The 26,788-nt window shown below is 44.9% G+C and overlaps 2 protein-coding genes across 6 annotated transcripts in view; one reads left to right on the top strand and one right to left on the bottom strand.

Moving 5' to 3' along the window:
- The window catches only part of MAST4 (microtubule associated serine/threonine kinase family member 4), a 152,784-nt gene extending 144,497 nt beyond the window's left edge, over positions 1 to 8,287 (top strand). For all 3 annotated transcript variants that reach the window (XM_042825542.1, XM_042825541.1, XM_042825540.1), the window contains exons 24-26: positions 169 to 305; positions 852 to 1,033; positions 1,846 to 8,287. In XM_042825542.1, the coding sequence (XP_042681476.1) occupies positions 169 to 305; positions 852 to 1,033; positions 1,846 to 5,825 (4,299 nt within the window). In that variant the 3' untranslated portion in view covers positions 5,826 to 8,287. The remainder of the gene's footprint in view (positions 1 to 168; positions 306 to 851; positions 1,034 to 1,845) is intronic.
- Positions 8,288 to 10,314: 2,027 nt separating this feature from the next.
- CD180 (CD180 molecule) lies at positions 10,315 to 19,431 on the bottom strand. 3 transcript variants are annotated; one of them, XM_042825543.1, is made up of 4 exons: positions 19,325 to 19,431; positions 17,012 to 17,180; positions 12,875 to 13,041; positions 10,315 to 12,207 (listed from the first exon to the last, which is right to left on the bottom strand). In XM_042825543.1, the coding sequence occupies exons 2-4, from the start codon at positions 17,099 to 17,101 to the stop codon at positions 10,482 to 10,484; spliced, it is 1,983 nt and encodes a 660-aa protein (XP_042681477.1). In that variant the 5' UTR covers positions 17,102 to 17,180; positions 19,325 to 19,431; the 3' UTR covers positions 10,315 to 10,481. The 3 variants fall into 3 exon arrangements, with proteins under 3 accessions (XP_042681477.1, XP_042681478.1, XP_042681479.1); XM_042825544.1 differs by having other exon boundaries at positions 17,012 to 17,176; positions 19,325 to 19,430; XM_042825545.1 differs by lacking the exon at positions 19,325 to 19,431 and having other exon boundaries at positions 12,875 to 13,613; positions 17,012 to 17,070.
- Positions 19,432 to 26,788: the final 7,357 nt, after the last annotated feature.

Genomic DNA, 26,788 nt, shown 5'->3' with positions numbered 1-26,788 from the left:
CATTGTTTATCAGATATAAATCAGCTGTGCAACTTCTGCATATTGTTCCCCTCACTGCCAGCTCTTAAGCTGATGCTGCTTTGAAGCATCTAGGTTTTAAGTGTAACTTCAATTTAAAGCTCAGTGATCTTGTATTGCTCAACCTAAAGGTTCTCTGTATTTTGGCAGAGTGGCAACAAAGTGTTGATTATGACAACACCTTTTGAAAACACTTCCATCAAGACAGGACCTGCCAGGAGAAACAGCTGCAGGAGCCGAATGGTCAGGCGCAGTAAGAAAACCAAGAAGAAAGAGAGTTTAGAGAGGTGTGCAGTCCTTTTGGTTCATTACAAAAGTGTGTTCTTGTGTGTATGTATACATAAGAATTTGTTGAAAAATGAAGCTAATACAATTGTCTCTTATGCCTTTTACACCTCTTTTTACCTTCTTCTATGAGATTCTGTGGTCATAATTTTATAGCACTAAGTTTATATGCTTTTTCTACTTTGTGCTAATTTTATGTGTGTTCTGCAAATACATTGCTAGTACTGTATAAATAGTCCTTCAGTTTTGGTGGGCTCTTAAATTAAGAAAACACAACTTACAAAGAACTAATTGTTCATCTGGAATGCTGAGAATAAATTTTAGTACAGTTAGATCGAATTAAAATATCTATCTTAGCTATTAGCAGTCATGATATTTTCAGAACATCATGCTTTGCACTGTAGTTTGTATTCGTGCAAACAAGGATATAATGTTTCCTTTTTTGAGGATAGTGGTAGATTGAACTTCATCCACAGAGCTTTGCCTGTGGTAATAGTGTTCTTTGTGCATCTTACGTTTTTATTAATGCTTTGCTCTTCCCACACTAGGAGGAGGTCTCTCTTTAAAAAGTTGGCCAAGCAGCCCTCTCCTCTTCTTCACACCAGCAGAAGTTTCTCCTGCCTGAACCGATCACTTTCATCAGGGGAGAGCTTACCTGGATCTCCAACTCACAGCTTGTCTCCAAGGTCACCTACCCCAAGCTACCGTTCCACTCCTGATTTTCCATCTGGTGAGTGTGAAAGAACAGAGGATTGAGTGACTTGAAATTAAAGTGTATTCTGCTTCTTGTGAGGCCCCCAAATCTGTTATGCTCTGCTGAGAGCAGTAAGTTTAGACAAACAATCACCAAACAGCTGGTTTCTATCTAAACAAGAGAAAAGGTTTCTACTGTGAAACCAAAGGTGTTCGTATAATACAAAAGTACCTAAAATGAAAATGTCTGTGAGGTTTGTCTGAGAGAAGATTTAAGTCAGTGGCTTCAAGTTCTGTAATAACCAATCCAGCTTTGAGTTAAAAGTAAAATCTTGTCTAGGAGAGGCTGGTAAAAGAATGTTGGTAAAAGAATGGAACTAGCATGGACTCTTAGGTGAATGCGAATGCATCTTGTTGAAAAGATGAAGTGGGTGCTGAAATATGGAAAAAAAGAGGCCTCATCTGCCTCTTTTTCATATCATGATTTCAGTGTCTACTGAAAACAGAAACACTGTTGTACAATCTCTTGCAGAAGGTAAATTATTTGGAACACCCTGATCATTGCTTTGAAGTGCCAGAAAGCATCTATCTGTTCTTCTTGAATAGATGTAGGCAAGAACTTGAAGTAAAGGAAACAGAGGGGAGGAAGGAGAAACACCAACATCCTGAAATAATGAGATTTTTGAAGTTCAGTGACTCACTGTCTACCAAATCTTGGAACACTGTAGAAACAGACATCACATATTCTTTTAGAATCAGTGCACACACTGCTTATTTCTTTGCTGTTGGTCAGTATTCGGTTAATCTTGCTAATCTTGTGTTTATTTTGTTTGCTTGTTCTTTTTGTAGGTACTAATTCTTCCCAGAGTAGCTCCCCTAGTTCAAGTGCTCCCAATTCTCCAGCTGGGTCAGGACACATAAGACCCAGCACTCTTCATGGCTTGGCCCCAAAGCTTAGCGGGCAAAGATACAGATCTGGAAGACGCAAATCAGCTGGCAGCATTCCTCTATCTCCTCTGGCAAGAACACCTTCCCCAACACCACAGCCCACATCACCTCAGAGATCTCCATCACCATTGCTAGGGCATTCAGTTGGGAATACAAAAATAGCTCAGTCTTTTCCTAGCAAGATGCACTCCCCTCCAACTATTGTAAGACATATTGTTAGGCCAAAAAGTGCAGAACCACCACGATCTCCTCTCTTAAAGAGAGTCCAGTCAGAAGAGAAACTTGCACCCTCTTATGCTAGTGATAAGAAACACTTATGTTCACGAAAACATAGTCTTGAAGTGACTCAGGAAGAAGTGAATAGACAATTGTCCCAGAGGGAAGTAACTCTTCAGAGCTTGGAGGAGAATGTATGTGATGTGCCATCACTCACACGAGTCAGACCTGCAGAGCAAGGCTGCTTGAAGCGTCCCATCTCCCGAAAACTAGGTAGGCAAGAATCCATTGATGAATTAGACAGAGAAAAGCTGAAGGTGAAGATAGTTATGAAAAAACAAGATTTTGCTGAAAAAGTGAATGCTGCTATACATGAACCTAGCACTGAACCAGAAAATCCCAATACCATAAGATTGGAAGAAAGGGACAAAAAAGCATTCCAAAAGGTATTAGAAAGATCAAATCCATTTGAAACAAAAATTGTTGCTTTAGAGACCCAACCAGCTGGAGGCATACTCAAAGACACTCTTCAAAAGAATGCAAACTTGAGATCAAACGACTGTAGTGCTTTAGATACACAGATGCTGTGTCATGGGTCTCCACTTAATGAAGTCAGTCATATTTCTTATGAGTTCAAAAGGATTTCCCCTCCATGTACACTGCAAGATATGCCACCTCAATCCTCTGACAGGATGCTAAATGGAAAGGGAGAAAACACAGATAAAAATGTTCCAACAAAAGAATTTGTCAAATATGAAAGATTAGATGGTAAACTTGCAAATATTGATTATCTTAGAAAGAAAATGTCTTTTGAAGAAAAAGATGAGAGTGTCTGCCCAGTTCTAAAACCCAAACTGACATCGAATGTTCATGAAAGCCTTCAACTTAATGCAGTCAGGCCCATAAGCATTCAGCAGGATTCCACTACAGTTGCTGAAGGTAGAGCATTCATTGGCAGTGCACATGCTTCTCAGATGAGCTCAGTTTCTTTTGTTCCCCTGAAAACATTGAACAGTCGAACAGAAACAAGTATGGAAAAATCGTCTGTGATTTCTGCTGAGTCACCAGTCAGAAAAAGTCCATCAGAATATAAACTTGATGGGAGGTCTGTTTCCTGTTTGAAACCAATAGAAGGCACACTAGACATTGCTTTGCTTTCTGGACCACAGGCTTCGAAGACTGAGTTACCTTTGTGTGTACTGCCGGAAGGACAGAGCACCAGCAGTGATATGGGATCTCCTAAACCTTCAGTGCCACAGGGGAGTGGTGGAAAGTCAGAACTGGCCTGTCAGAAAGAGCATCTGTTAAGCCATTCAAAATCTAGCAAAGTTAACCTGCCAGAGGCTCAGGTTCTGCAAACAAGCAAAGTTAACCTGCCAGAAGTTCAGGTTCTGCAAACAAGCAAAGTTAACCTGCCAGAGGCTCAGGTTCTGCAAACAAGCAAAGTTAACCTGCCAGAGGCTCAGGTTCTGCAAACAAGCAAGAGTTCTCCCAGTCCACCAGTCATCCCTATGGCTGCAGAAGTGGTGGCAGAGAAAAAAACTTCTAGTCCAGCTGCTAAAGTCAGCATTTCTATTACTGAAGCTGTTCAGAAGAAGGACAACTTTCCTTCAAAGGAAGACAGTTCAGTGGAGGTGAAGTCCTGTGTTACTCAAAGTCAGAGTGTTAAAAGTGCCCTAACATACTCTAAGCTTTCTACTATCCAAAGCACTCCTGAAAAACCTCTGAACAAAGAGAAGCACGTACAAAAGGAGTTGCCTGGCAGACAGCCAGCAGCCCAGAGAAATTGTGAGCCTATCTCTGCAAAGGTGGAGGTGATCAGGGAGTCAACTTTGAAGGTATCTGTCTCAGATATCCTGACAACAAACTACTCCAAAGGCAGTGAAAAAAATTCTGCTGATCTTGCCATTCCACCTCAAATGCAAGGGAATTTGCAGGCAGCTGGTCCAAGGGCACACCCTAAGGATGGCAGAGATTCAGTAAAACAGCTAAGCAAGGAAGATGCTGTTGTTGCTAGCAGTTTTCTGGAAAGGGACATAACCAAGCAGAAAGTTCTCAGTGAGTCTAAGAAAATTATTGTAGAGTCAAAGAGTGAAAATCTATCCAAACCCTCAGTAGAATGTGATCCTAGAACTGAGAAGACTGCATTGGTGTCCTCTGTGCAGAAGGATAAAACCAAAGATTTGGGAAAGAAAGATCAGAATCAGGTCCCTGACATAAGGCTTCCAGCCACTGAGAGAGAGCAGTCCAGCCAAGTTCCTCAGCAGCAACCTAGTGCTCCAGTGTCCCCTGCTGTGAGAGATGCTGTAAGCAAACGCTGTGCTGTAGATGTTCACACAGATATTCAAGATCACATGAAGCCTCCTACCACTGGTGTGGAAAGCAGTACTAATAAACTCAGGCCCGTCTCTGATATGAGTTCCTCTAAGTCTAAGCACTTGGATAAACAGACATTTTCACAGAAACCATGCACTCCAAACACAAAAGAAAAAGAAACAGTTGTTCAGATGTCTGCCAGCTCCCGGAAGGATGGTAAACATGCTGGTAAAAATGTGCCAGATTCCTCTTTTTTTGTATCGGGTTCTTTAAGAAAAATGAACAGTGAGCATACTAAATTTGAAAGGCCTGTGATTTCAGAGCATGGACTTGTATCCACTCTTCAAGTGAGCAGTATCACTCCTGATACAAAACCCAAATCATCTACTGTTGACTCAGGACCAACAGGCCCTGAGATTTCTAAGCAAATGCAAAAGCAAGAGCCAGCAGGCTTTGGGGATTCTGCTGATCAAAAGCTGTTTCACTTCAGCGAGAAACAAACTGTTTCTCCAAAGTTTTCCACTGTGAAAGACTGTCTCTTGCTGAACAAACAGGCAGACAGAAGCCCTAATAATCAGACAGCCTCTCCAGATAAAAGACCCGAAGGAAAAATATGCACCGATGCACTTTATGTTCAACATGACAATGGGAAAATGGAGCCTACCCTTTGCCTCACAAACTGTGATGTTAGAGCAAAAGGATCAGAAAAATCAACCTCAACTAGCAAATGCTCTCCAGATTCAAAAGGGAAGGGACAAATTAATCAAAAACAGCCTGAGAATGCAAGCAAACAAATTGCAATAAAACATATGCCAGCTGCCAGTGGGCAGAGTTCTTACCATGTGGCTGCTGTACCAGGAAAGCCACCGGCTAGTTCAGCCAATTTCTCTGAATGTAGACAAGAAGTATCTGCTTTGTCTTTGGCAAAGAGTGATGAATCTTCAGCAAAAATTAAAGTAGGCTCACTTGAGCTTCCTTCATTCAACTACAAGGAACAAGTTAAGAAAAGCACCTCTTCCACAGGAAATTCTAAGACAGAAATCACTAAAAGTGTGTCAATGATAACCTTGCACAGTGCTGCTGTTGTAGAAGCCCACCACTCTGCTTCAAACCTTGGAGGGAAACCTGGAAGTCAAGAAAAGTCTTCTGTTAATACTGTGGATGTAAAAGGAAAAGATGCTGCTCAGGCTCAGCAGTCTGCTTCAAGAAAACAAAATGTTGGTAAAGATTTAACTAGGTCAGTGACCACACCTGATCGTCCAAACGCACTTTCTAATGATAAAGACTCAGTCCGGCAGCGTCGAGGGAAAGAAGCTTTACGAAGCAATCCTTACAAAAAATTCTGTTGACTCTAATATGTGGCAAATAAAAATTCAACACTAACAGAAACAAAAACAATATATTTTGACTGTCTTGAAACCAGCACTGTGTAGTGTCTTTATGTGGCAAAGCTTTCATGTCACTGAAGAGGATGGGGATATATAGAGAAAGGACTTTTTACAAAATGCCTTCTCGATTGTAACCGGTAAAACTGTTACCATATAGTATTTGTACAAATATTCATTTACAGCTGGAAGCTGTAGAAGAAATAATTTCCTCTGTAAATACCTAGCATTGTGTTTGGGGATTGAATGTAGCATATATATGTTGCTGCTGATTGCATTGTTTACTCTCCCCTTTTTAAAAAATAGTTGCTTTGCCATTTATTTGCCATAAATATGAAAGTAAATTACTAAAAATGAGACATGGCACAGACATGCACAAGCGTTGTCTGACAGGAGGGCAAAAATCTACTACATTTTTACTTACAAAAAAAAGTCCTAGCTAGAGTTAAAAATGGAAGGAAGAAATAAGTATGGTAACTTATCGTGAGTTTTTACATGTATTTTTAGTAATCACATTTTGATAGTACTCTCTGGCTACCTGCTTCGCCACACCTAACACAAGATGAAACTGCATCTGCCAATGGCACGAAGCCTGTCTTATAGAGTGGGGTGTGATTAAAGCGAAGGGAGGACTGCTTGGCTATCACAGAGTCTCTGGAAGACTCGTGTTCTCAGTTGGAATGGTAGTTGTGGTCTTTTCTGAGGGTCGCAGGAAACTCTCTGAGCAGATAAGGATGAGACTCTGAAGCACATGCTGTGTCCTTGGTTTCTGCTGCAATCCTCTCTTTGTTTCCGTGAGCTAGTTTTAAATTCGGGCCCTTACAATTTGAGGCACAAGTTACAAGTACGTGACTTCCAGGACTATTGTGTTCATCCCTAGTTTTTTTTAATTAATTTAGAGAATACGTTTTATCATAGCATATAGGTCTGCATAATTAGCTGTAGCTTTTTTTTTCTATTTTATGGCTATTGAGGTAAAAAGGAAAGAAAAAAAAAAGCAGTTCCATTGTCATAAAAAATTTTAGGACATCAGATACATTTTAATGCATAGCTGGGGCCTTATGTTGTAGACTTTAACTTGCTTTTTTTAGCAAGTAATTCTTGATTTCATGTTCATTTCTAAATGCATTGAGTAGCTCCATACATTTCATAACATAATCTTTTTATTTATATGCAAAAAAAGGTAAATGTAATTATAAAAGAAACATTGTGTAACAAATGAACCTGTTGGAGCTATTTGGTGCTAGACTGTGACTGTCCTTTTACTTTTGCTAAGCCTTATTTAAATTTTGTATACTGTGGAACATGTAGATTTTGATCATTTTAGTGTGGAGGTATTCGGTTTTGAAGGATGAAAGATAGAATTTGAAACATGTGCAAGAGCACTACAGAATATGCTTGTTGATGCGTGTTTTTAAGTGTTTGGGATCAACAGAGTGGGGGTTTGCTTATTTCTGTTCATGTAGCTAAACTAGAGCTAGGCCCCTAGCTGTTTCGTTGAGGCTTACAGATTGTCTTTCTGTCTCAAGAGCTAGAAACTTGTTCTTAAAAGCACAGTATAATCTTAACTTAGAGGTTTGTGTGACAACTGACAGTGTGCAGAATTCATTTCCTCCTGGGAGACGCTTTATTACACTAGTTAAGTTGGATTACAGCAGACTTGCTATGGAAAGATGAAATCACAAACTACAGTGTGATTTTTTTTTATGATGCACCAGAATATTCGTGCTGCCTTTTATGCATTCACAGAGGAGCTGGTTAGCAATGGGTAGTAATTTTGAGCAGCTTTGAAGAGAAAATGGTCTCAACATTTACAGTTCACCTGTGCTTTGGCAATTAATGCAAACAAATGCTAATGCACTTCGATATAACATTTCTGTCTGGGAGGTATTTCCTAGTTTACAGTCTTCTGCATTTTTAAACTATCCTCTTGTTTCCTTTAAAGCACATCTAGTTATTTGTTTACAGTGTAACTTTATGTATATTTTGTATAGCTCATTATAACTTCTGACAAATAAGTTTGCATTTTGGAAGTGTAACAGTGAGTAAGCTTGTGTTTATGTAGTACTGTTTGTTGGTGTTTACCTATCAGTGAGCTGTTAGAGATCCTCCTACCTGTGTGCTGCTTGGGTCAGTCTTTCTGTGATTGTAGTTCTGGTGTGCTCCTTTGTAGACTTCCTGCTGTAGATTGCTCAGCTTCAAAAAAAGTGAAAAAAAAAAAAAGAAAAAAGAAAAAGAAAAAAAAAGTGAGAGAGAGAAAACAAAAAATAAAAAAAAAAAAAAAAAGAAAAAAAAAGTTAGGGTCTGTGCAATAAAGTGTTTGCAGTCTTATTTTCTCTGAGAAACTCCTTATGGATGTCATAATTGATGTACATTGAACACAATTATTTATACTTATGCAGTTGCATAACATTGAAATAAAAATTCAGCATGAAACACTGTTTTGTTGGTACTTTCCCTTGAACTGTTTTCACTCCTGTAACTTTAACTTCAGGCACTTCCCTGTTGTCCTTGTGGGTGGATGGTCTTTTTTTTTTTTTCCTGAGGCCAACTCAGTGCACTGCAAGCACATAAGCAAAGAAGACTTTGAGTACTTCAGCCTTTTTCTTATCTTTGATGGCAGTGTTGCCCTCTGTATTTAATAAAAGACGGAGATTCTCTTTGGCCCCCCTTTTGCTGTTAATGCATTAGTAAAAACATTTTTTTTTTATCTTTTACAGTGGTGGCCAGATACTGTACTTTCACCTAATTTTCTCTCTGCATAACCTAGCAATATCCCTGTATTCTTCCCAGGTTGTCTGCCTCTATATTTCAAGGTGGTAAACACTCTTTTTCCCCTGAGCCTTAGCGATAGCTCCCTGTTCAGCCAGTCTGGTCTTTCTGTCAGCCCATCTTACAACATATAGCAATGCATTTTTAGGATATCCTGCATCTTTAAGATATCCTTCTACAAGAATATCCAGCCTTTCTGACACCTTCTGCCTTCGAGACTATCTCCCAAGGAACTCCCCCAACCAACGTCCTAATCAGCCTGAAGTCTGCCCTGCAGAAGTCCAAAGTAGTGGGTTTACTCACCCATCTTACACACAAACACATTCGCCGTTTTGCCTTTCCAGTCAGCTTCAAGTTCTAACTGACAAGTCCAGAAGTGAGGCTAACCCATGATGCTGGGTGGTATTTCAGAAACAGGCAAAGCTTAACTCCCCTCTTTCTCTTTTCAGCTGAGCGACGTAATCAGAAAGTGAATACCAGCTCAACATGTAGTTTTCTCTTTAAGTCACTGATATTTGCAGATCTGCAGTCCATTCCTGCAGTGTTTTTTTTAGCATCTATTCCAGGCTGTGAACCACACCATGCTCTATTCACTCCGCTATTTGTCTATTGCTTTCCTGAACCCAGAAATGCAGGAGGGAAATATCTGAAGTGGTAGGCCTCTCCTGAGGAGAGCCCAAGCTGGTATTCATGCTGGATTGTCAGCGCAATTTTTGTTGTGACTTGTTTAACCAGTCCAATTTACAGAAGACAGGAAAAGCTGCCTTGAGTCCTGGGCTGCGTGGCTCTCTGTAGAGGCTGGGTTGTCCTCTGACAGCAGCCTGGTTTGGGTCAGTCTTTCAGGAAGTGCCTGCCTGTGGGGCTGGCAGCAAGTCAGCATTAGCGGGGAATGCCGTAAACAACACAGAGCTGTGAGAAGAGGCCTGCTGTTGCCCAGGATGTGCAAGTGTCCATGGGAAGATGTGTTTAAGATTTCAGAGGAATGCTTTTGGGACTGGAGCTGAAACTGAGTTTGTTGTTCCCAGTGCGAGTGTTCAAAGTGAGCTCCGCTTCCACCTCTCTGGGTGACCGCAGCATCTGGCCAAATGCAATTTGAAGCCTTGCTGTGGTCAGAGCGAGGCCACACATGGCTGTGCCTGGGGAGAGTTGTCAGGCCATGCCTGTGCACTGCCATGGGACGGACAGTAAAGGTAAGGAGTGCTAAAGGTAATGTTATGAGATAGGCGTAGTGAGCAGGCATGGCAGCTGCTGCTGCTTGACCAAACGCACGTACTTTTACAATCAGAATTTAAAGAGAAGCATGATACAGGACGGTAGGTCTGCCCTGCCAGAGTCATCTTGAGACTATATGAATGTTGCTCCAGTCCACCACAGAAATTCGTGTTTTTTGTTTTAATTGAGCAACATACAGTACTGCCAACAAAAACACTGTTCTTCAAGTGCATCTGATTGGGAGTGAGAAGGGTGAGAGATCTGTTGTTCTATTGGGGGTGATGTGAATTCTTTTATATATTTTTGTTATTATTTTCAAGAGAACTATGCTTAGTTCTTCAGCTCTTGGATCTCTCTTCTGTGGGTGCATTAGCCCTGTTAGCTGTGACAGCAGTGCTAGCATGCGAGATGAGCTGGGGATTATCCTTAAAAGAAGTTAATTCATGTTAAAAACTCAGGTCACAATTTATTTTCCAGGTCCCATAGAAGATATTTTATTCTTTTTCTAAAAAATATAATGAAAATAGAGTATTACAATGGTTACATGAAATGCAGGCCACAAGCAAAAGCAGTAAATTGTCTTACACTCTAATCCCCTTGCTGTACAACTGTTTGCACTGTGTGCTCACAATAAACTCAGATTTGCTGATAATTTTGCTTGAAATAGTGAGCACCCCAAATAGAGATGGCGACACAGCACAAAACAACTAGGACAGCTGCAATGATTCCTGCAGTGCTGATCCCACATGACAGTGAGATTGTGGCTAACAGAGCCCCAGCTAGCGATTTGGGTTCAGAACATGTTGTTCTTTTGGAGTCTTCAATTTTATCCAGATGCTGCCTGTACCAGGTGATGAAACCAATGTTGGAACAGGTGCATTCCAAGGGGTTGTAACTCAGATTGATTACGCTGCGGCCAGGCAGGGATTCTAGCTGGTCACGTGGTATAATATGGATCCTATTGTAGGCAAAGTTGAGATAGATGCTCTTGAGTTTTGAAAATACACCTATGCTAAGTGCAGTAAACTTGTTGTGGCTCAGATCAACATGCCGTAACTTCCCAAGGCTGTGGAATGCTTGGTTATTCACTGCTGTCAGTTCACAGGATGATAAAATTAGCACCTCTAAATTGGATAGCTGTTGAAACACTTTGTCATCGGCCATGATCCCTGACTCGAAAGTGTTTTGACTAAGGTCCAAGAGCACGAGATTTTCCAGGCCCTGAAAGAGATGTTGAATGCTGGTATTAATGAAGGAAGAGGAAAGGTTCAGGACTTGCAAGAGATGAAGATTCTGGAAGGGACCCTGTGAAGTGCCAATGTGAAGATGAGTGAAAGCTATGTCCAGCAACTCCAGGCTTGTACCCTCCTTGAAAAACATATCTTGGATATGGAGCTTTGTGTTGTGACTCAAATTTAGGTACTGAAGGCTACTCAAGCCACTTAGTGCTTTGCTGCAGCAGTCGAGGCTTTCAACATGACTGTGACTTAAATCAAGATGCCGGAGCTCTGCCAGACCTTCCAAACAGCCAGAGCCCAGCTGCAGTGCCTGCAGGTTCCCTTTGATGTGGAGATGGGTGAGGGATGGGAAGGTGGCAGACCTGATGTTGCAGAGGTGCTGGAAGGAGTTGATGTTGAGAACTAACTCGCTGAGTGAACTCATCCCACTGATTCCAGGTGGTAAAGCACTGATGTGGGTGTGGGTTAGGTCCAACTTTCGGAGCCTTGTCATACAGTGAAACGTGGCAGCATTTAGGTTTTCGAAATGCTGTAGTTGCAGGTAGAGATCCTTGACAGAAATGTTGCAAAGGCCTTCTAAAACACCTGGAGTTATGTCAGGCTTCTTCTCCACATCACTGAATGTTCCTAGCCAAAGGGTCTGGGTAGTGGAGTTCCGTATTCCTGCAAGGATCCCAGGGATGTCAGCACAGCCCCCGAAGTCCAAGCTGTAGAAGTGGGATTGGAGTGCTCCAGGTTCAATGTGTAAAATGTCATTGCCTTTAAATATTAGAGTCATATTACTGGTCTTCCGCAAAATGCTGACATCTTCTGCTGTGATTACTCTTATATGGTTCATTTGAAAGTCAAGATGTTTGAGGTTTTTAGTTGGAAAGTTGGGAGGGAGCTGCAGTGAAGAGATGTGGTTGCTGCCCAAGATGAGGGTGTCCAACCTGTCCAGATTTGTCATTGGAATAAAGGATATCATGCTTATTCCTGTCTGTGTCAATACAAGCTCCCTCAGGGACTGAGGACCAGCAAATGCTGTGTCAGATAGGAACATGAGCAGATTTCCAGTCAGCACAATGGTCTGCAACCGCCTGTTGTTGTGAAAGGCATTTTCATACACCCAGTTGATCTGACACCTTGAAAGGGCAATAGAAACCAGCATTACTGGCTGTACTGTAAAGCCCTCACTTAATAAGTGATATCTTAGGCTGCATAACATGTGTGTAAAGTCATGTCTGCAGTGGGATACAAGTGTCCTTCCTTTTCAGTGATGCTTGCCTGGTATTTGTAAGCTCACATTTAAGTGTAGCAACCTAAGTAGGAATCTGCACTGCAGTGTAATGAAATGAAAATCTGTTGTTGGTAGAAAATGTTGGGCACTTACAAAGACCAAACTTGTCTTTCCCTGGACTTTAGGGAAGAATGTTTTTAGAAAAAGTACACACACACACACACAAAAAGGCAACAACAACAAAACCAAAACAAACAAACAAACAAAAAACAAAACCCAAAACACCTGTTCTCATGATTTTACTGGTATTGGCAACAGTATATATGGAAAATACACATTTCACCACTGCCTAGCAGATGACTGTTACTGGAGGAGAAGCCTGGATGTTGCTCAAGAAGATCAATCTGCTTAGCAAAATAATTCAGCAGTCACCTGTAAGTGCAGCTGCTAGCTTCCCCGTGAAGGCAGGGGAGCTGCTGTTGGCTCTCTCCAGAAGCTGCCAGCTAAGGGGAAGAGTGGAGGAGGGGAGGCTGACCAAGGTGATGCGTAGAAGTGAGAATGCTCTCCCATACCTCGTCAGGTCCAAGTAGAGTAGAGATTCCAGCCCAGAGAAGGTTGAGTTCTGGAGGGATGGGAGCATGTTGAAGCTGAAGTCAAGGATTTCTGTTGTGACAGGTAGACTTCCAGGAATCTCCCTCAGTCCTAAACCTTCACAGCTATAGCTTTTATTCATTGTGATCTGAGGGGAACATTACAGTGGAAATCCAAGAGGTATGTACTGTTAATGTAAACTGGAAACTACCCCACTTTAAAAAATAAACAAATTTGAATTTAAAAATGTGGCAGTAGGACCCTGTAAAATACCAGCAAGGGCTTGAAATAAACAAGACCTAGCATTCTGTGGAGTGAGCATTCAAAACGAGTACCTCACACCTTGTTCTAATTCAAAGTGTCTCATCTGTAGTACTTTCTTACCATAATTAACACATTTGAGAAGTGTTTACTGTTCTGGATACATCATTAATCCCTAAGAGTAGTAGTTTTTAAACAAGTAGCTTAAAGTTCTGTATTTCTAACAAAGGTTAGTCTTGGAGAAGTCTTACAGGAAATCTTGCAGGAAGGAAGTAGAAAAGAGCAGACCCCAGGAATGTTTCCAGAAGGAACAGGTCCAAATTATCTTGATTCCAGCTGTGGTTATGCAAGGGAAGAGCTAGACAGAAATCATACCTGATAGGCCAAGCCTTTAAAATTCCTATCAGGGCTTTTCAGTTTAAGCAAAAATGAAGCCTTCTGTGTGTGGAGAAGGGCATCCTGTGAACAACAGGGAAGCTCATTAAACAGTACTAGCCTGCCTTTGTCTGCTGCCCACTTGAGAGTGAGCAGCTGGAGCAGGGACTACTGCAGGACCCCACCCTGTAGTCTGAGGCTGGGCTAAAGGGCAACCTCCAAGGGGTCCTGCTGGTGCTGGCCATGCCCAGTGGGGCTGCAGGACAGGGGCAGGGTCACAGGGTCATTCATGCCTGCATCTCCCAGCTAAGGTCAGCCTCGTGTTGCCACATTCTTCCCACAAGCTGTCAGGCTGTCACCAGCAGCATGCAGGGAGCCTTACAGGAGCATACAGTGCTGTGCATGCAGCCTGTCAGCGAGGAGGAGGAAATGACAGGTATGTGCCCCGTGGACGTGGTAGAATCATGAGGCTCTGCTGGTGCCCTGGGAAGGGTGTGCAGCGGCCAAACCATGTCTCTGTGGTCTGGAAGCTGAAGAGGTGGTGAAGGCTGGAGCAGGGAGAATGAATCATAGAATCATAGAATCACAAGGTTGGAAAGGACTTACAAGATCACTTGGTCCAACCATCCTATTTGCATTACTGCCACAAGCCTCTAATACATATATTGTAGCTCCTCACCCAGATGCCTCCTGAACACTGCCTAGGACGGTGATTCCACCACCTCCCTGGGCAGCCATTCCAGTGCCTGACCACTCTCTGAAAGAAGTTTTTCCTTATGCCTAATCTAAATCTCCCCTGGCACAACTTGTGGCCATTTCCTTTGATTCTGTTTGTTGCCTGGGAGAAAAGGCCAACCCCATCCTCATCACAGCCTGCCTTCAAGAAGTTGTAGAATACAATGAGGTCTCCCCTGAGCCTCCTCTTCTCCAGACTGAACAATCCCAGCTCCTTCAGCTACTCCTCATAGGATTTGTGCTCCAGACCCCTCACCAGTTTCGTTGCCCTTCTCTGGACACGCTCCAGGGCCTCAATGTCTTTCTTGTAGTGAGGGGCCCAAAACTGAACACAGTACTCGAGGTGCAGCCTAACCAGAGCTGAGCACAGGGGGATGATCTCCTCCCTGCTCCTGCTGGCCACACCATTTCTAATGCAGGCCAGGATGCTGTTGGCCTTCTTGGCCACCTGGGCACACTGTTGGCTCATGTTCAGCCGAGCATCAACCAACACCCCCAGGTCCCTTTCCTCTTCACACTCATCAGGCCACTTGTTCCCAAGCCTGTAGCACTGCATGGGGTTGTTGTGCCCAAAGTGCAGGACCTGGCACTTGGCCTTGTTGAACCTCATCCCATTCACCTCAGTCCAGCAATTCAGCCTGTCCAGACCCCTCTGAAGGGCTTCCCTACCCTCGGGCAGATTGATGCTACCTCCCAACTTGGTGTCCTCCGCAAACTTACTGAGGATACACTCAATCCCCTCATTTAGGTCATCAATAAAGATACCAAACAAATGGGCCCCAGTAATGACCCCTGGGGGATATCACTTGTAACAGGTCACCAGTTGGACTTTACTACTTGCTGAGCACAGCCCTCTAGCCAGTTCTTTACCCAGGGAAGAGTATACTGGTCCAGGCCACAGGCTGACAGTTTCTACAGGATAATACTGTGAGAAACCATATCAAAGTCTTTGCTGAAGTCTAGATACACTATTAACAAGCTTTCCCTCACCTACCACTCTGATCACTCAGTCATAGAGATGAGGTTGGTCAAGCACAACCTGCCTTTCATGAACCAGTGCTGGCTGGATCTGATCCCCTGGAATCCATGCATGTGCTGTGCGATCTCACGCAAAATGATTTGCTTCACAACTTCCCCCGGTACAGAGGTCAGGTTGACAGGCCTGTAGCTCCCTGGATCATCCATATGGCCCTTCTTGTAGATGTGAGTCACATCAGCAAGCCTCCAATCCTCTGGGATCTCTCCAGATAACCAGGATCACTAACAGATGGTGGAAAGCAGCTAGATACCTCTCTCAGCCCCCTATGGTGGAGCCTGTCTGGTCAACTGACTAATGACAGTGCAGATAGAGGAGGAGCTCTCTGTCTCTATCTGAATCAATGGGAGTGTATTCTGCGTTCCATGCCAAATGGGATCCCAGATGATGTTCATGGCAGTCACAGGATGTACAGAGAGAATGGTTTCTTCCTCCCTTCTTGGTGCAGCCAACACAAGGAACACCTTTGACACTGTCAGAGAGATGGAGCACCGGAACAGGCTGCCCAGAGAGGTTGTGGAGTCTCCTTCTGTGGAGATATTCAAGACCCACCTGGATGCCTTCCTGTGCAACCTACTGTAGGGAACCTGCTTTAGCAGGGGTTTGCAATAGATGATCTCCAGAGTTCCCCTCCAACCCCAGCAATCCTCTGATTCTCTGACTCTGTAACACCTGTTCCTTAGGGGAGCCGGGGAGCATCGGGGGGAAGCTGGCCAGGAGAGGAGGTTGGAGCAGCAGTGTGATGCTGGCCATGTCTCCATCAACCCTTGAAGCCCTGAGGCCTGCCTGGGGCCTGGTATGTGGGTGGAGATGGAGGTAAGAGACATACCCGAACAGTGCTGGTATCTATGGAAAAAGCAAAATGTAAATGTGGAAAACACACTTTCCATAGCAGCAGGTGACGCATGGAGCTGCCCACTGCAACACACAGTTTAGAGAGATAAAGAACACCTCGCTGTTGCTACAGAGATGAGCAATGCCTGTGTTCCACCATAATGCAGTGAGTTTGCTTCCTGCCCATGCTGCAGGGCAGACAGCAGGGCAAGGGGAACCAGGGAGCAGCTGCCTCTGTGGCATCCCACTGTGCCACTCATGCACCTGTGTGAAGACTTCAGTAAGGGATTTGCTTCTGACCCCATCTGTGCAGGGAAAAGTGCTGTTGTCCATGGAGCTGTATACCTGAACCAACAAAATCTTTGCCTTCCCCCACCCTACCCATCTCCCACTTTAAAAATACAAAGTTAAAGCTTTGAAGACCAGCCTTTTCCTTGGCTCTGCGAAAACTCTCTGCTTTCTCACTCTCCTCCTGGGACACAGCACTTCTGAGCAGCAGACGAAGACATCTCTCTCACCCTGCACACCAGGTGCTGGCTGGCTGGAAAGCATAGCTCACAGGAGACATTGAACCCACCCTCCTTCTGGCTCAGCTGTCTGCTGAAGTTCCCCTTGAGCACTGTGTCATCCTTCACTTCCAGGGAGACCTAGAGTGGTGCTGCAGCGTGGCTGCAAAGAGGAGGAGGAGAAGGGAAGGAAACAAGTGCCACCAGGCACATGTCCCAGCGTCCACTTACGGCTCTGACAGAAGCCCCCAGATGCAAGGAAACCTCTTGGTGACCTGAAGCTCTTGGGTGCCAGCAGATGAGCTCTGGTCAGATCCTGCCACCAACACACACAGTCTCTGTCCTGGCAGAGACCAGTGACTAGCACTCACCTCAGAGCAGGTTGCATCCATTCTGTGGGTGGCTCTGCAGCTGGCACAGGCAAGCACAGTGGCAATCAGAAGGCAGGAGCTGCACATCATGTCTGAGTGGGGTTGGGAGTCTGCCGGGGTCTTCTCTTGGAGAAAGTAGGACGGGGCGATGGAGGTTGGACAAGTCTGGCTGAAAGGAAGTTGTAAGGAAAAGTTGTGCTTGGTTAACCTCCTGGTCTCAGTGTGAGTGTGGCAGTAGTTTCGGACAGAAATAGGAACTTCCCCACTTTAAGTATAGTCAAATGACTGTGCATGTACGTTTATCTGGGGCTGAACAGATTTTAAAAACGGAAAGTGAGGAAAAGGCCTTTTTTTTGCTTATGCAGAACAAATATCTTCATAAAGTACAGTGGAGTTGTTATCTATGAGTGAAGAAGGGGGAGGAGCAAGGAAAGGGAAACAAGAATGCAGTATCACACATGAAGAGTTAAGTGCAAGAGAAAGTCTGAGTCACATGAAAGTCAGTGTGCCACTTGCGAAATTACAGCATTTGTAAAGCAAGCTAAAATGCAGGCACAGTTTTATTGCAAAGAGGGTTACTGATGAGAATGGCTTCTCTTCTTAGAAATGAAGCTGAAAAATAAAAGCTGAGTCTGGAAGAAATGCTTGACTGTATTTAGACTAAGAGGTAGGTTAGGTTACAACTGAATTTTGGGAGTGAAACAATACTTCAAACCGCCCTAGGATGGGCATGTGTGCAGCTCCTGCAGGTGAGAGGAGATCCAGGCCTGCTCCTTGCCACCCAGCACAGCATGGCTGTGTGCTCAGTCTGGCCACCCGGCCTGCCAAACATGGATTTATTTAGATTTCTTTCTTTTCATTGGCTGAGTCATTTGTGTGGTAACTTGGTCTCAGCAGGCCAAGCCCAGTAGCCTGCGTGCTGAGGAGTGGTTTTGTAAAGAAGCAGAATGAGCAGTGCTGGGCTGCTGGGAGCATCTGTGTGCTGCGCAGAGCCTCCCAGCAGCCAGCTGCTTCAGCATGCAGTAGCATGAGAGGAGAGAGATTCTAAGTAAGAGCAAAGCAGACACAGCCTGGGCAGTAGCAGGAGCAAGAGCTGGTGCGTCCGTCAAGTGTTGCCCAAATCACAGCTGTGCTTGTCCCTGGAACTGGGTGATGGCAGGTAGGCCGTCAACATACAGGAACACTGCCTAGAATCCAGTGTAGAGCAAAGTCCATACTGCATTTCTGTATAAACTCTTTGCGTACTCGTATCAAGCACAAGCACAAGACCTGTGGCCTTGGTGTACCCGTATCAAGCACAAGCACACCTACCACAGCCCTGCAGCTGTATTTGTTTGCAGATAGGATGATCTGTGCTTATCTGATAGAGCTATATTTTTTCTTGCTGTTTCTGCAGTTGTACTTATTTCATGAAATTTAAAAGCAAACATTCTCTGAAAGGCAGTCTGGAAAGCTCACTGGTATCTCCTCCCTGCCTTTCACTGCCAGCTCCACATTTGCTGGAAATCCTGCTCCCTCTGACAGCCAGCAGCAGAAAGTTCAGAGGAACTTGTTCATGATGTTCGCTACTTGTTCTCTTCCTGTGCTCCAAGGCTTTTCCTGGCTGGCAGCAGCTATGGCTTGCACCCTTTTGGGAGGCCATGAGAACGTCTGGCATGGATGCCTCCACAAAATCACCCACACCAGAAAGCTCTGTTCTAAGAAGAATTGGTTGTTCTGGAAGAAAAGTCCCCTAAATTAGGAGGAGAGAGCAGTCAAAATGAATCCAGTTTCTCCCTGCTGTGCAAACCTGTTCTTATGTGTTGTGTAATTCATGTATCATTAGTATAGAAATAACTGCAGTGATTTACTTTTTTGTGAGGAAACACTAAGGGTTTTGTTGCAGATAATCCCAGGGTCTGCCTCTGTTATGGGCAATGAGAGTTTAACTGTTGAAGTGAAATTGGAGGTCTGGTGCTCACTGCTCATCCAGGAGCTGGGGAGCACAGAAGATATCAGAGGTGTCTGAGCTGTTGCCTGAGCACCCATCAGGTTAATTCCACTCTCTGTGCTCATAAGAGGCTGCTGTCCCCTCCCAAGCATCCTCCTTTTTGTAATTTTACATCTTCTACAGAGGTAGTCACCTCTGACAGTGGAGGATTTGATAGTGTGCAGACTCAGGAGCTGATAGCTGGTGCTGGATGCTGAGCACCTCAAGGCTGAGCCAGCTGCCTGCTCTGCGCCACCCCTCCCGCAGCCCCAAACCATTCTAATCTATTTTCTGCGCCAGACAGAAAAGCAGCTTGCAAGGCTCACCAGCAGTCAGTGACTCACCCCAGTGTGTGCCCACGTCCCCACTCTGTGTTGCGTTCTGGCCTGTCCCCTGTTGGTGCTGTCAGCCTGGCCAGCGTGGCATGGCCACGGACATTGCGTCAGCACAGGCTGTTATCAGGGTGCAGGAGTGCTGGGACAGTGGCCCAACTCCCGCTGTGGGCAGAGGGCCCGTGTCTGTTTGCCATCCCAGAGCCTCTCTGGGATGCAGGCCCGGGGGTTACCCAGTGTGGGTAACCAAATCCATCCCACTAGCCCACCGGGTATTAACAGGATGAGAACTGTGTCAACTCTCTGGGTCTTCCACAGCTGTGAATAAGAAGGGATTTGCAAAACAGAACAGTGGGGCTTCCAAAATCTGTCTATGCAGGATCGAAATACTAGAACAATTTTTGTTCATTTCCTTCAAGAATGGATTTACAGATTTTTCTTGTTTGTAGTTTTCCTTCCTAATGCGGAGATACACACACTTGAATGATTTCTTTACTTCTGGGTGCAGGTGATGGGTTGCATCAGGCCAGTGCGTGTTCCTGCAGCTGCAGCACGCCGCCCCAGTAACCCCTCTGTGCTGAGCTCTGCCACCCCTCCTTGGAGAAGCATCAGCATGCCAATTTGCTCTCTGACACTGATGCTAGTGCTAAAAGCACATCACAGTTTCAGCCTGCAGTTTCCATGGCTAGAAGTAACCACCTGCATGGGTAACTACACTGGTTGGCATCCCATGGCAGAGGAAGAGAACTGGACCAGGACTACAACTTCAGCACTCTGTATAGAAATGTCCCAAATGTGTAAAGGGAGAGTTCCTTTCCTGCCATCTCTGTGGACAATTTGTTCTCTCGTGGGCTTTATCTGAGGCAGCTTTTAAAAGGAGTTGTGGCACTGAGTGCCTACAGATGTGCTCACCTGGGATCTGTTCCTGCAGGGCCCTGGGACCAGCATGCTTTTGCGGGAGATCAGTGCCAATTTGTTATTGTGCAAAGTTAACAAAGCCTCAGCTGATGTTTGAATCTTGTTAGGGGCTCTGGGGACACCGGGCTTCCTGGCCCTGTGCCTGCATCCTGTGTTCACTGTGTATCAGCCAGGAAACCAGTGCTGGCCATGGCAAGGACGTGCGATGCCACGTGAAGTCCTGCAAACAAATGAAAACTAAAAATAGTCAGGACAAAGTGCTAGAAAATTGCTGATGGGAGTTGGAGATCAACTAATTACAGACATTTTGTACATTCCACTTCAAAGGGAGATGCCTCCTACACTCTCCCTGCAGATACTGTTCCTGTTTAATATCTGCTGTTGTGTTAAACTCAAGCATCTTGTGATTTTTCAAAAAATTCATTCAGGAAGTGAGATCTGAGATCCTGTTACTCTTTGAAACAGTTAGGTTACTCCCTACCCCAGAAAAGAATGTCCATTCCTTGCTCAGTGTGTGTGCTCAGTTCCCATGCATTGTATTAGTAATATATGGCCAACATAAAATGCAAATTTCAATGATTAGTAACAAGCCATTCTGCCCACCTTCCAAACTTGTCTTTTCCTCTTGTGGTGGCTATGGGAGCTGATACGTTGAGGCTAATTGCAGAACTTTTGGCACAGGCTCTTTCAAATGACAAAAGCGCATTGCAAAAGGAAGTCCTGTAGATAGTTGATGCGAATTGCCATTTATAGAGCTCCAGTAAGAGAGGAAAGGCACCTCTTGTGGGTCTTCAGGCCAGAGGAACTGGCTGGGAGAGTGTGTGGTTGGAGGTGTGCCATGCTGTTGTGTATGTCTGGCAAATGAGTGGCCTCGGTGTGGCCACATGTGCTGAGAAATGGCCAGCTGCAGCTCCTAGAGCTGCAAGAAACCCAAAACCACTGCAGCGAGGAGGGAAAGCTTCGGTGCAGTGTAGATTTGGCTACACTTGCCAGAGCGTCATGCGGTCTGAGATTGTATCCCTGGATGTTTTTGCCTGCTTCAATCCACTTCTTTACTATCCGTGTCCATGCTGAGAAATACAACGCTGTGGTCATGACTGCCTGTTCCAGCTGGGAACACACTTATAGCCTAATGTCATTTTGGCACCTTCTGTTATCCTTTCCACCTCTCACAGATGTATTTGCTGTTATTGCCGAATGTGATCCTTGCAGATCTGGTTTGCTTCTGATGAAATAGACTGATTTCATGCTAAACTCTGCATTTTGTTCTCAGAGTGGCTGCATCTGGATGATGCACATGAGCTGGGTGCTGTAGCTTAGAAAGGGGGGGGATGCTCTTATTGCCCATGCTGAGTAAGGACCAAAGATGGGCTAGTATTGCAGCCCATCACACACAGGCTGCTAGTGCTGCAGCACTTACCCACAAGCAGCATCTTGGCTGCATGTGAGCTGCTAGTGGAGTCATGTTTCCTGCTCAGAAACAAAACTCCACCTGAAGGAGTGATCAAAACAGGTGCTGGCACTGCAGTCTGTCTCAGTGCTCTGCTGATGAGTTGGGCATGCACAGCCCAGTGCAGCTGGGCCACTTTGCATGCTTATAGGGAAGCAAGGGCTGTAAAACCTGGGTGGGAATGCATCTCTGCCAATCTTCCTCCTGCATGGGATGTGCTTTGTTTCTCCATTGGAGAGATGTGTGTCTTGAAGACATGCCAGGGCTGCAGGACTGGCCCTACACTTCAGGCAGTTCCTGAAGTCCCTTCAGGCTGCTGCTGCATGGCTGTGAGAGGGAGGACAGTATCTTACTCTGTACTGTTTTTCTGCCCTGACAGTAAGCAGAGCAGGCAATAACACTGCACAGATGGTCTTTTGTACTCAGGTGGAAGTAAATCTTTGGAGGAGGAAGGTGATGTGAACAATGGCAGGAAAGGAAATGCCCATGTTTCAGACCAGATTTCCGAAACCCTCCTCCCAGGTTGTCCCCACTGGATTTCAGCTGCCTGGGCAGCGTGTACAGCTGCATGTTTCTTCCTGCCGATCCCAGTTTTGCGTTGCCCGGTGAGAAGCCATGATGCCCAGAGGGCTCAGGGCTGCCTGGAGGGTATGGGAAGGAGCTGTGGTTGGCACCAGATAGAGAAGGTTGCTCACTGCCACAGCTGAGTACCCAGTGGAGCTGCCCTTTGCTTGCTTTGCATGTTAGTGTGGTTTCTCCAAGGAGACTGTTGTACCAGTGGTCAAGCAGCGTGCATTGCTGGCTTGTGGATGTCCAATGCAGCTCACTTTTTTTTTTTTTTTTTTTTTATCAGACCTCTTCAGCCTGAAGGATATAGTATTCTCCTAGATGGTTTAAGTGGTGGTAACAACGCAAAGCCAAAGGACGTGTCCTTGATGCTGAAATTCACTTATCTCCCCTCTCTCTCAGGATATAGATTAAAAAGACTTTAAAGATAAACTCTGTTATGAAAGGCAAAGGGTAAAAAGTGGAGCCTGGATAAACAGGAGAATAAATCACTCTGTACAGTAGGATAGGGGGAGTGATTATTATTGTAAAATGTAACTCATAGGTTTAATGCCATGTACTTACTTTGTATTTGTGATTGAGAGTGCTGCTTATCTAAACTGGAAATTGAAAGATAAGAACACATCTGAGATGTGTAGTACAGATGTTCTGTCCGGTTTGTAAGCACTCAAAAATGGGTGCAGACATGCCTGAAATAAGCTGCAAAATAGGCAGAGGGAACAATGGGATGTAGATGAGGAAAACCCAACAGCTTCTCAGCAAGGCACAGGCTGCTGTTGTAAATTAATGGCGAAGGCAGAGGACTGCCAAGAGTGAAGCGGCTCTCTGGAAGGACATCTGAAGTGGAGCTCTGTGGGGCAAAGCATGGAGCACTACCCTGCCCCAAACCTTTCTGTGAGTGTCGTCAAGCTGGTTCAGGCAGGAACCACATAAATGTCATAACTGTTTGTCAGAAATCTGATGGAATGCATTTTTTTTCTGTTGGCTTTGTGCAAAGTTTTTGTTTGTTTGTTTGTTTGTTTGTTTTATTCAAACCTGCAACTTGGAGCCAGACTCTGGGAGAGAAGGGACTAACAAATTCCTGCTGATGGGAACCAAACCCGCAGTTGGCGCACGCACCCAGGAAGCGTGCTGCCAACATTTTCTACGTCTTTTGTCTCTTTTCACGACCATTTGCTCCGACTCTGCTGCTGACTTCCACGAGATGGAGCTATTTTAACACGGGTTACGATGAGCTCCTTGAGAGAGTGGGCGGCAGGGGAGAGCTGCGCACTGCCGCGTTTCATTTCCGTGACAGTATTTCTAAACCTGTTAGGCTCTTACGAAAATTATCATTGAAAAAGTATACATTTATATGCTGCTGGAGCTCAGTGTGCTCGATGTTCAGTTTGCTAGGCTGAATCGTCAAGAGGGCAGGTGTGTGTAGAGCATCTTTAGTCTACGCTAGGGCTCATGAACCTACCTGTGCGATGGTGGCCCTTTCGTGCGGCATTTCTGCCCTTTTCAATTCACAGGAATCTCTCTCCATGTCTCTTCTCCCCGCTCCCCCTCTGCTTTGCCTCCATTGGCCCCGTTGCCCACTGAGCATCACTTCTGAAGCAAAGCAACATAGACACAGCTGTCCCATGATGTTCCCTGTCCCTCATGGCATGACCTGTCCTTTGAACAGGTCATACCCAGATCCAAGCTCCATGCGCCCAGTCTTTCAGACACACCCTTGTAGACTCCATCAGCAGCAGCTCAGGGAGACATTACCCTCTGGGGAGTTTCTACAAGAATTGCCACAGTGAGGGAGTGGGTTATATGTGATATTCACAGTACTTTAAAGGAGGATATCCTGAAAATATTCTGCTTGTGTTGCAAGCTGTTTTGTGACGATGGCAGTGTATCTCTCTGAAGGGATATAGGCTGTATCTCTATGACAAGACATCACTGGCCATGTCTGCTGGCCCTTCATGGCAACAACAAGTGCTCCAAACTGCAGCAGGGTTCCCTGCCTCCTGCTGGGTTCTGGTGCTGCCACAGTGATTTAAGTGTGTGTGAGTGAGATCAGGTAGGGGGCTGCTGCTGCTGGCTCCACTAATGGTGTACCTGTCCAAGTTCCCCTGTAAAATCACGGTTTACAATAGGAGCATAGATGTCCTTTTCTTTTCCCCCAGTGTTCATTAGCATTCCCTCCCCAAGCCAAATTTTCCAGTAGAGAAGACTCTGGAGGAGATCTCAGGAGCTGCCCAGCAGAGGGGTGTTCCCTTTCCAGGTAGTCCTGAGGAAAAACGAGATCTCTGGCACACTGCAGGCACACAAGTGCAACACCGCTGTGATTTCAGTGTCTTTTACCTGGAGGCCATGCCAGAGGCTGAAGAACACAGACCTTGGCTTGGAGGCCGGGACACAAATCAGCAACCTCATGCTTAGGGAGCTCTGAGTTGTGGGCACTGAAGTTCTCTTACCCTTCTCCCCAGTGAAGCCCACGAATGTCACCTTCCCTGTTCATCTGCTGGCCAGAACAGCAGTGAGGTGTGTGGTGGCTATTGCCAAACATCAGTGCCATGGGTATTTGTTCTTTCTATGTGAGAAGAAAGAAACATTAAGAGAAGCTTACAAGCCACAGCGTAAATATTTCTGTTTGAAATACCTGGGCTAGGAATTACTTGGATTTCCATGAGTTTCACATGACTGGGGTGTGGGTGATTTAGGCTAGTGATTATTCAAGATACAGGGTGTGATTGAGTATTTGGGATTTGAAACCATTAAACTGCTTGTGAAGTGGGTATTTAATTTCTCTTCAGTTTTAACTCATTCTTTGTAAATGTTAAAGCTACAAATTATCATGCTTTTGGTCTGTGGCACAGGAGAACCTGTGTTCATTTTCTCCCATCTTGGCTCAGATTAACCACTTTCCTCAAGCACTCCTCATGACACATAAAATGTGACTTTTCCTTTCCAAGCAGTTCACACGGCCATGTGCATGCGCACACGGGCAGGCATGTGTGTTTCGTAACAGGTTGCTGCACAGTGAGTCAGAGCTGAAATATTAAGCCATAACACATGGTTGACATCTGGAATTCATCCGCAAGATTTTGTCATTTGAATAATGAAAGCCTCAGCTTGCTACTCTCTTCCCTCCAGGATGTAGCTACACTTTCTGCATCTATAGCTCATAAAAACAGAGGTAAAAGCCTTTTGGTCCTGTTGGTGTTGCTTGATCAATGTAGGCAACATGTTTTGTCGAAGCCCACTTAAAAACACACGTGTTCAGAGTGTTTAGCAGACGTATCTTTCTCAACAAAGACCCGGCTTTCCTCATCTTTGGATTTAAAATGATTGCTTACCATGAGAATATCTTAAAATTGCACATTTTTTTCCCCAGTAAGAGTCTGTGCTTGCTCAGAGCACAAGCAGTCACCTGTTAGCTGGTAAATTTGGATGAGAATTGCAGACAGATTGCACTGGTGTTTGAATCTAATTAATTACATTAATTCCTTCAGATGAATGTCTCTCATTTGGCAGGTTTTAGAGCAAGATTAAAGTATTCTGGTTTTCGCTGTGATGTGAAACAGTTTGTCTCACCTGTGCCTCACACTCTATTCTCATGCTGATACTGGGCATTAACCAAAACTGCTGTCTGCCTGCTGCTCAGACAATTCTCAAGGAAAAAGGGTGGATTGGGGGAACAGCTTTTGGCACTGACTGAGAAAAGTATTCCCAGCTTTAATCAGGAAATCATGCTAGCATGTTCTCAACTTTGGGGACTGTCCAGTTTTCCACTGATTTTGAGAAGCATGAGGCCTTTGTTCTCAGCTGCTGCAGAAGGAAAGGAAGAGATGCAACTGGAAGCCTACTTGACTCCTGGACAGTGATGATGTGTGGCATGACTTCTGAGCATCTTCTCTGCCTGGTGAGGGGCTGCAGAAGAGGGGTGACTTTGCCACCGAGGCAAATGAAGGCACTCAAAGATTTCTGAGGCAGGCATGTGAAGATTTGTTGCAGAGACTCATCAGTCTTTAGCTCTTGGAATAAAAAGCTGCTCCACTGGTGAAACACAATGATGTCTGACTGTTCCATTCACAATAGCTGAATAAAAACTTGTCTCAGTGCTTCAGAAAACGATGTGAGCTCCGAAGTCTCCTCTACTTCTGTTTAATAACTGCACCATGCCAAGACGGTCTGAACATGGAGCCTGTGGTATTTGAAAACATGACAGCTGGAAAAAGCCTTGCCCGAGGCCCTTTATCCTCATCACTACTGACCAGAGAAGGCAAATCTGCACTGTTTCACTCACCTGTCACAACAAAAATGGAGACCTCCAAATTCACATGGGTTGATTTCATCCATCTGAGAGTCTTTGGTGCTGGAGGTGGTTGTGGTATCCACGCTAGTACCAAGGTTACCCAGTGCACATCGGATCTCTTTGAACCCACAAGATATGTATATCAGTGCCCAATGCTATGCCCTGGGAAGTGGTGGTGACCAGGGCAGAGCTGACCCCTTTGTAGCCCAGAGAATCTAGCTCCATCTCCCCAATCTGATGTGCAAGCACA

This window comes from Centrocercus urophasianus, unplaced genomic scaffold (assembly GCF_019232065.1).
Source record: "Centrocercus urophasianus isolate 14NV4802_14NV808 unplaced genomic scaffold, USGS_Curo_1.0 seq_25, whole genome shotgun sequence".
Classification (NCBI taxonomy): Eukaryota; Metazoa; Chordata; class Aves; order Galliformes; family Phasianidae; genus Centrocercus; species Centrocercus urophasianus.
This window is presented reverse-complemented; position numbering and strand designations above follow the sequence as displayed.

Bases quoted from the DNA above. Each gene is read 5' to 3' on its own strand.
- CD180 (XM_042825543.1), bottom strand. From the start codon at position 17,101: ATGATGTGCAGCTCCTGCCTTCTGATTGCCACTGTGCTTGCCTGTGCC. The intron at 13,042-17,011 runs GTGAGTGCTAGT...TGTTCCCCTCAG, and splicing joins TGGATGCAACCTGCTCTGAG to ATCACAATGAATAAAAGCTA. The intron at 12,208-12,874 runs GTATGGGAGAGC...TGCCCTTTCAAG, and splicing joins CTCTACTTGGACCTGACGAG to GTGTCAGATCAACTGGGTGT.